Raw genomic sequence first — 9,619 nt, forward strand, 5'->3', positions numbered from 1 at the left:
CTCCCTTCTTGTTGGTGTTCCAGCCTTCTACAGTCGGGTGCATCAGATTTCGGATTCGCCTATTCAGTCCGTGTTGCAGGCTTGAACCCAAGTCGATGCTAGTTGGAAGCGGTTGGTGGTGTGGAAAGTCGGAAACTGGGCCAAGTGGGCTGATGAATGGGAGGGTGTGGGCGGACGATGATTGGGAATACGCGGAGGTGATATCACGCAAGGAACAATCCAGTTGCTGCGAAAACAACAAGTGACTGGTTGGGATCGCGCTCCCTTCTCTTCTCTCTCTCAGGCTCGTCGCTGAGGCTGGTCGTTCTTGATGGTTGTATTTGCTTTTTCTCTTCTTGCTCTTTGACTTCAATTAGTTTTTGTCTGTGTATCGTACGGATCGTCTAATTAATCAATCACAAGATAGCTAGAAAAAGGAAAGAAAAAAAAAAAGTAAAGAAAAATAAAGTAAAATAATGCTAGAGTGTTAGTCGATAAGCATCCCAAGCCAAAGGAGGCGGCGGGATGGAGAAGAAGAAGATATAAAAGGCAAGATATGAAAATGTTAATAGTTCAAACCCTCCCATTTTCTTCAACGTGACGCATGTGGGATATTTAGGAAAATACAAAACAAACCCCAGAGAAACAACTGACTTGGACCTCCCAGTTGCAAGCTTGGGCAAGGCTCTGGTGGCTGGCGATGGGCGAGGGCGCCAGCAGCAAGTTTCGGTAAAGCCCGTCGGGGTGGAGTCCCTAGCGACGTCTCAAAAGGGACTAATGCTCTGTTCTGATCTGCCTAGGCTACTAACTCTAGTTAAGACCCGGCGGAGAACTCAACCATATTATAGTTAAAAGCATCACAAAACGCAAGGAATGAAAATATGACATCTCGGGGACTTGTACCGTGCTTCACCACCGAGCGGCGGATTCTCTTGGAAAATCATCAAATATTCAACCCAACTATCTTCAACCTTCATTTCTTCACACTTTTTCTTCAAAATGTCTTTATCTCAAGAATCTCACACACAGTTGGTCATTGCTTCATATAAATCCAAATATATATATATATATATCAAAGACAAAAGCTTCAAAGATATATGAGGTTCCTTAAACTACCCTGTGCAAATGACTTGCTGGCATCAAATCATGCTTAGAAATACATACAAATGGTCACAAATTGACAGAAATTGAAGAGGAAATCCTTCTCAAGCAATTACTGAATGTAGATAAGTGAGGCTTTTCAATTTGACTGAAGTTTCTATATAAAATAGTATAGATTCTACTTCAAGCATATACTTTTGATTCTATTATCATTCTTGAAGTCAACTAAACATTTAAATTCATTCAACACTATTCCCAACTACATATATACTATAATCACTGTATATCCTATCAATGGGCAAAGCAGGAGAATTCAAAGATTATAAAACAATGATTAGAGATGGTATATGAAGCTATTTAAAAACATGAAATTTATGAAGATGATATCTGGAATTTTGATGAGACTAGCTTTGCAATGAGATTTTATACAATCTCTAAAGTCATTACTGCAGCTGAGCACAATGAGAGATCATGTATAGTTATCCAGAAGAATTGTGAATGAATCACAATTATTGAATATATAGAATCAAAAGAGTATTCTATTCTTCTTCTTCTTCTTCTTCTTCTTCTTCTTCTTCTTCTTCTTCTTCTTCTTCTTCATCAAGAAATCAAGATTCTATAAGCAGAGAATGAGCAAAAGACAAAGAAAAAGACATGGAGATATGCTAATCTAGGTCAGGATACTATTCTATCTATACAGGAAGGTCATAGGTGTGTTCAGTAGCTTGATATGCAGGTTGAAACTCACATTGAAGTTATATGTTACCAGTGAGCTCCACTGTGCTGCAGCAGCTGTGGGACTATTGAACATACTATACACAGTTGCCTCAATAAATATTCAACTATTAGATAGTCTTAATTTATTGATATTTTAAATATTTAAGTGTGTTGGTTGTTGAATATGTTGAATATTTGATGATTTTCAAAGAGAATCAGCCGCTCGGTGAAGTACGTTAACTAGTTTAACTATAGTTATGACAAGCTATTAGCAACTCTTCCTCCATTGAATGAAGCATTTGTTAACTACCTAAACCTCATAACAAAGAAAAACATCCATAGACTTCAAATACCTCTCAATGAATCCAGAAGCTCAGTTGTCCATGTATTTCTCTCTTCATATTTTGTTTAGGATTTCACATGGGTACAAGTGTAAGAAAATGAATCTTTGTACGCATTACTTATCTATTTTTGTATGAGATTGTAGTTAACAACCTGAAGATTGAAGATTGTGTCAGACCCTTCCATCACGTGACCTTTTTTCCCCAGTTAGCAACCGTTGCAATCCATCAGGCTTGCCATTCTGTCAGATTGAAGACAAAGACTTCTGCCAATATGAGAAGAATTTCTGCTACTTATTCTGCCTTGCAAAGAGGTCAGATTATTTTTCTTTATTTTTTTTTTATTATTGTTTGGCGAAGAAACGGAAGACCCTCAGACCCTAAGATCCCTGTTCGAAACACTGAACTGTGCATCAAGATCCATCAATCACATACTCTGAAGCTGCGAGTCTTTCATCTCTTATCAATTCCCGATTGCAGCGAGCAGGAAGGGATGCAAGAAAGGCAAATGGACATGTCATATGCCACAAATCTTGTCAATAATTTGATGCTGGTACATATTCCATCCGCTTCAGAAGGCCTGATTGACTTTACAATGCTTAATTAAAGCGCTGCTCCCCCAAGGTCGACACGTATCGACTTAGGGGCTTTAAACAGTGTATGTCATCTGGCTAACAAATAGCATAAACAATTATCTCCCCTTTCTCCATACAGAAAACAACGTTAAACAATGGTAATGACAGAAGACGCCAGTGACAATAACAGACATGTATACCAAAGGAGTGCGCCTAGCTAGCTGAACGTATTCAGTATATAGATGGACGAATGCCAGCTTGAGAATAGTAGAAATGAGCTCGGGGAAGACCAAATTCAGAACTAATATAGGGAGAATAAGTGAAAACCTTAAGGAGAACAGTAACCCGCCATCCACCTTGGTTTTAGTCTGTGCTAGAATTACAGGATTTCGTTCCAGAGGTGTCATTTACGCAGGACTTGGGGACTTAGACTGACTTGGGGCTTCCATGCCATAAATAGATTTATGTTGCTGCAGGTATTTGTTCTTATTCTCAAGTGCCATTTGTTGATATTTCTGTTGAAGCTCCTGTCAGATTTGTATAAAAGTAGGTTGTTTTGACTGCAAGTTGGGGCGGGGATAACAAAAGGAAAAGGATCTGAAATTGAGGAAATCTTACGAACCTCCTTTTCACCCGCTGTCATACCTCGCCATGCGGCCGCAGTCTTGGACATTGATTCTTTGTCGAATATGCCTCCACTTGCGAATGCTTCCTTGAGGAAAAACAAGTATGCATTAACTGGTCGCTTGATCTGTCTATCATCACGTATTTTCATGAAGCGCCTCGGCTTTTTGAACAATTTGCGGAGCCTTTGGCGGGCCATATTGGCCTGTTTGATCTGAAGAGGTGTGTGACTCTTCACCCAGTCTTGAAACATGGTTTTGTTACTAGCGCGGTTCAATTGAGCAGTTTGATTAAGACTCTGAATGATCTAATTAGTAACTTCACACCAAAAGGAATTTGGCAATGGTAGGTGCAGGGCATTTCATCCTACCTCGCGTTCAGCTGGACTTAAATTCTTGTAAGCTTCAGTAGCGCCCCCAAATTGCTTCATTTGTTTTTGAAGGAGCATGATAGGTGTTTCCGGAAGGCCTTTCGGAGGAACCAGTGCGACAGCCTTCAAATTTTTGATCATCTCTCTAGCCTTCCTCTTTCGCAAAGTTTCCATCTGCTTTTCGGTCAACTGCTTATTCGGCTTGCGGGAACGTTTGACCTTGGATTTCGTTTTGGGTTTTGCCTTAGTCGACTTCTTTACAGTTTTCCTGGAAGGATTTTTCGCGGTTGCTGCTTTCTTTTTAACCGGCTTGGAACCTGCCTTAGAAGCAGCAGTGTCAGCCTTTGCTGTTCCAGTCGCTGTCGCGTACGTTTTCTTTAAGAGAATCGGCAGCGGGTGACGGAACAATCGGGAATTGCGCGATGCCGAGAGAGTTCGAACAGAGCCGATAGAAGAACATAATGCCAGAGAATTGCCAAGTAGCACGCGAGCTCTAGCAGGTTTTGCTTCAACCAACTTCGCACATGCCAGAAGCACACGACCACGGCGCGAGAGAACAAGAGTCATTTTAAATGGAGTAGTATATTTCGGGGGGGCAATGAGGTATTAGCCAAGCATTCACAGAAAAGAAAGATAATTGTACAGGATAGGTTGCGCAGTGCCTTTTGACAATGGATTACCTCCTTTTAGAGATGGCGGCAATGATGTGATGTTGATGAGATGATGCAGTCGTGGAATGAACGAGGAGGTTTGTTTATTTAGATCCAGACGAAAAGAGGAAAGCCCCGTCTCAGAAACCACTAGCCCGTTTGGGGATAGCGTTGCCAAGATATCAAATGATGCTCCCTTCCGCTCCAAAAAGACTCAACCTTCCAATTTCGATGGCGACAGAAGACTTTCACTCTTACAACTACATACATCCTAAGTCGAGCAAAAGGTGAAGAGATTTAAAGGGCCATATATTTCTAGGAGGTATTGGCAGAATCAACCTAGATTGCGTTCATTTGTCCGCCGTCAACATTATGGTGGACACTTAAGTGCGCTTCCCTTGCGCAGAGCTAACCCTATTAAAACATACTCCACATCATTCTTTGGAGTTATCCAGCAGTAATACCTACTCATTCACAATTTGGCCTGCGAGATGGCTAGGGATACTCGCTCACCATCGCCTGTAGGCAGCACCCACTCGTTCAAACGAAGCCGCAGGGATGAGGACCGGAATGATAGAAGTCGGTGGGATGAGGTGAAGGGACATCGGAGGTCACGAAGTCCTGATGTAAGTTATTATAAACCACTATGTGCGGCATTTGTACTATAGCTAATGTTTTTCTTTCTACAGAGGCGATATCGTGACCGCGATCGGGAGAGAAATTCTTATCGAAGACGAGACCGTTCGCGCGATGATCGCCGGGACGACTGCCGGGACGAAGACTCGTATCGCCCCACTAAAAGAGACCATTCCAGAACTGGATATCGATCCCGTGATCGAGACGACGATAGAGACTATCGTCAGAGAAGTCGCGACAGAGAACGTCGAAGCAGGCGAGATGATTCCCGTGACCGGGCCCGGAGAAGACGGGGCGACTCTCCTGATTCCAGGCGTGATTCTAAACGAGACGATAGCAGAGAACGAGTTTTAAACAAGGGTTCTGGCATCAAATCCCAAGAGGTCAGTTGCCACACTCTCCCCTTTTTTACCTTTCTTGAGCTGAGGCTTATCCCATTTCTAAGACCTCGAAACCCTCTACGCCAGCGCCTACTCCTGCACAAACCGACGAGGAAAAAAAGGCTGAAAGGAGAGCGAAGTTTCAAGCTTGGAAAGAAAAAGTCGCAGCAGAGCGAGAGCGGAAAGAAAAGGAACTTGCAGCTTCAGGTGGAGCGAGGAGTATTCTTGATGAGATTGATAAAAAGATCTCATTGCCTCAAAGGGTCGCATCTCCCGATGCTGCAACAATCTCTCCCACGGCTGAACCTGCACCTACCCCATATGCTGGAAAATTTGATCCTAAGGCAATTGCAAAAAAGGCTGCTGCATCATCTACAGAACCGTCGCTGTTGGGCAAGGACATAGCCATCCCAAGTATCTCTACGTCCTCTGCACCATTCACTCATCCGATTGCCGCGAGCAAGGCCAACGAATCTTCTGTTTCTGCAAGTGCTACCCCTTGTAAGCCTCCATTCCCTTCATTTTATTCCATCTTGTCCTCTTTTTACAAATTCACTTGCTAAGTTCTTTTTAATAGCAGCAACATCACTGAAAGCCAGAGGAACCATAAGTGGCTTTGGCCTAGGTGTTAAACCGGTCTCAGAAACAGACAAAACTTCTTCTAAGAGAGCTTTGGATTTTGGTGAAGAGGAATCAACACAGCGGAAACTGGCAAAGCTTCCCGATACTCCGTTGGAAGATGTAAACGAGCAAAATTCCATCGGGGCAGTCGATGGCGCTGATGAAGATGATGACGATGTTGATATCCACGATGGTGGAACGGAGGAAGAGAATGCTGCCGCCGCAAGAGCAGCCGCAGAAAAGCGAGAGGAACGACTGCAAAGCCAAGGCCTTGTGCGGCAGGTTCAGCTCGATGTTCTACCTGAAGGTGCGGCCTCTAACGGTCCCAATGGCGATGTTGCCATGCCAGATGCTGCTGGAGACACTGCCCCTCCTGTCGCGATGGACGTGGAGGAAGAAGAAGAAGAAGAAGAAGAAGAAGCTGACCCACTAGATGCATTCATGTCTGGTCTTACCGAATCTGACCCGACTCAAAATGGCCGCAGCGGGGCGAAATTCTCCAAATCAAAACAACAACCTGAAGCAATATTTGGAGACGAAGATGATGTAGATATGAACGCTATTGATCCCGAAGCAGATGATTTCCTAGCAATTACCAGCAAAGCAAGGAAAAAGAAAGATTTACCGCTGGTGAACCATGAAAAGATGAATTACGAACCGTTCCGTAAAGCATTTTATGCTGAGCCGGTTGATTTAGCGGGGCTTACGGAAGAGGAAGTCGCAGCTTTGAGATTGGAGCTTGATGGGATAAAAGTACGTGGAGTTGATGTCCCGAAACCCGTGCAGAAATGGTCCCAATGTGGACTGGGAGTCCAGACACTAGATGTCATTCGGAAACTTAACTACGAAAACCCAACGTCAATTCAATCTCAAGCAATTCCTGCAATCATGTCAGGAAGAGATGTGATAGGAGTGGCCAAAACCGGGTCTGGCAAGACTATCGCATTTCTGCTCCCCATGTTCCGACATATCAAAGATCAACGGCCCCTAGAAAACATGGAAGGTCCAATAGGGCTGATAATGACCCCAACACGGGAATTGGCAACTCAAATTCATAAGGAATGCAAACCTTTCCTAAAGGCGTTGAATCTTCGAGCGGTTTGTGCATATGGAGGAGCCCCGATCAAGGATCAAATCGCTGAATTAAAACGGGGGGCGGAAATTATCGTCTGCACGCCTGGAAGAATGATTGATCTTCTCGCTGCAAATGCTGGGCGTGTAACGAATTTGCGGAGGGTGACATATGTGGTGTTGGATGAGGCGGATCGAATGTTTGACATGGGCTTTGAGCCGCAGGTGATGAAGATCCTGGGAAATGTCCGGCCACAGAGACAAACGGTTTTGTTCTCAGCCACCTTCCCGCGCAACATGGAAGCGCTTGCTCGAAAGACGTTAACCAAACCAGTGGAAATTGTCGTTGGCGGAAGAAGCGTTGTTGCGCCAGAAATCACACAGATTGTAGAAGTCCGCAATGAAGATACTAAATTTGTGCGACTCTTAGCTCTACTCGGTGACCTTTACGCAGATGACAACAACGAGGACGCTCGTACTTTGATCTTCGTTGATCGGCAGGAAGCGGCGGATGGTCTGCTCCGCGACCTTATGCACAAGGGTTACCCGTGCATGTCTATCCATGGAGGTAAAGATCAAGTTGATCGGGACTCCACAATAGCTGACTTCAAGGCTGGTGTATTTCCTATACTTATTGCGACCTCAGTTGCGGCTCGCGGTCTCGATGTAAAACAATTGAAACTTGTCATAAACTACGACGCTCCCAACCATCTGGAGGACTACGTTCACCGGGCTGGCCGAACTGGGAGGGCGGGCAACACTGGAACTGCAGTGACGTTTTTGACTGAAGTCCAGGAACGATATTCGGTAGATATATCCAAAGCATTGAAACAGAGCGGCCAACCAGTGCCTGAAGCCGTACAAAAAATGGTCAATTCGTTTATCGAAAAGGTCAAAGCAGGAAAAGAGAAGGCAAGTGGCTCTGGGTTTGGTGGGAAGGGACTAGAGCGTCTCGACCAGGAACGTGATGCAGCTCGAAACCGTGAACGGAAAACGTACAAAACTGGTGAAGAAGGTGAAGAAGAGGAAAAAGAGGATAAGAAGGATAAGAAAGAAGATATATTTTCCAAGGCGGCCTCTGCCGTCCAAGCTGCATCCATTCCGGCACCAACACCAGGCGTTCCCAAGGGGATTGATCTGGATGGCAAGATCACGGTTCACAAAACCGAAAAGCCTACTACGTGCTCTTCAAATAATCCTCTCGACAAAGTTGGCTCCGCGGTGGCCGATATCCATGCTCGGTTGAACAAGGCTGGCGTCATGCGGTCCGGTGTACCCATCGACAATAAGGGTCCTGATGCTGGAGCGTTCCACGCCACCCTAGAAATCAACGACTTTCCGCGTAAGTACCTATCTATTTGCTTTAGTATTTTTAGTTTTTCAGTTTTCTGCCATCCACCCTTCGAATATGCTTAACTAACAAAACTGTCACTACAGAGAAAGCAAGATGGGCCGTCACCAACCGAACGAATGTTGCGAAAATCCTCGAGGCCACAGGGACGTCAATCACAACTAAAGGCAGCTTTTACCCAGCAGGCAAAGAGCCTCAGCCGGGCGAGAACCCCAAGCTATACATTCTTGTTGAAGGAGACACAGAATTGGTTGTTACCAATGCAATGCGGGAACTCATGCGCCTTTTAAAAGAAGGAACTATTGCTGCTGCAGACAGTGAAGCTAGAGCTCCGGCCAGCGGCAGGTATAATGTTGTGTAGAAAACTTTTTTCTTTTCTTTTTTCTTTTTCCAACGCTTTACTTTTAATGTTCCGTTGCCTTTTCAGGCTGTTGGTGTTAGCATTGGGACTCTATTCGGCGGCTCTGGTTCCTTTTCCTTTATTGAAACAAAGACTTGTAAAAAGCGATGGCACATTTCTTGTCTATTTTTGGTCAATGACATCATTACCGACTGTGATATAAAAAATTATCCAGCTTCACTTTCACGATAGATTATGTGTCAGCGAGATGATAGATTCTAGGCCAAATTTCATGACCAAAAAAATTTATTTCCTGTTCTTAGTCAACATTCCGAACGGCGCTTCATTATCAAACTATGCGAATTGCGGCTTGTGATGTGGCTCCTCAATGACAGGGTGACTATTCCATAGATGCGTTATACGCTTACTCCCGAAGACATATCATAAAGCTCCGAAAAGAATTAAAGCCCGTAAAATATGCTCATAGTTTTATCAATTAGAACTAAAAAGGTATCAGGCAGCATCTAGCCAAACGTTACAGTTCAAATAGGGACGTAGAAAAAGGAAGTTTCACGAACAGAAGTCCCAAAACACAATACGCCCTGGAAGGGTTGTGCCAGAGTATCAACATCAAAAAAAGAAGGGGAATGAAATCGTCATATATACACTGAAGAGCGGGAACACACAAAGTAACTAAAGTAAAACAACGGACATGATGGATGACGTTGAACCTAATCAGTTGCATTTAATCTATTGACGAAGAAACGCAACATAAAACATCTGACGTGACAAGCGGAATGCAGAAGCTTTCGAAGGTTGGTTTGGGGGGGGGGGGGGGGGGGGGGGCGGAAAAAAAAAAAAAA

At 44.1% G+C, this 9,619-nt stretch overlaps 2 protein-coding genes across 2 annotated transcripts; one reads left to right on the top strand and one right to left on the bottom strand.

Moving 5' to 3' along the window:
- Window positions 1–3,120: 3,120 nt before the first annotated feature.
- PADG_01867 (uncharacterized protein) lies at window positions 3,121–4,274 on the bottom strand (the record flags this gene model as incomplete). The annotated part of the gene is made up of 3 exons (XM_010758801.1): window positions 3,121–3,240; window positions 3,336–3,635; window positions 3,708–4,274. 3 exons carry the CDS (start codon window positions 4,272–4,274, stop codon window positions 3,121–3,123), a joined length of 987 nt encoding a protein of 328 aa, XP_010757103.1.
- A 574-nt stretch (window positions 4,275–4,848) lies between these two features.
- Window positions 4,849–8,777, top strand: PADG_01868 (pre-mRNA-processing ATP-dependent RNA helicase PRP5; the record flags this gene model as incomplete). The annotated part of the gene is made up of 5 exons (XM_010758802.1): window positions 4,849–4,983; window positions 5,047–5,376; window positions 5,439–5,874; window positions 5,951–8,407; window positions 8,503–8,777. 5 exons carry the CDS (start codon window positions 4,849–4,851, stop codon window positions 8,775–8,777), a joined length of 3,633 nt encoding a protein of 1,210 aa, XP_010757104.1.
- Window positions 8,778–9,619: the final 842 nt, after the last annotated feature.

This window comes from Paracoccidioides brasiliensis, assembly GCF_000150735.1.
Source record: "Paracoccidioides brasiliensis Pb18 unplaced genomic scaffold supercont2.2, whole genome shotgun sequence".
In the NCBI taxonomy this organism is placed as follows: domain Eukaryota; kingdom Fungi; phylum Ascomycota; class Eurotiomycetes; order Onygenales; family Ajellomycetaceae; genus Paracoccidioides; species Paracoccidioides brasiliensis.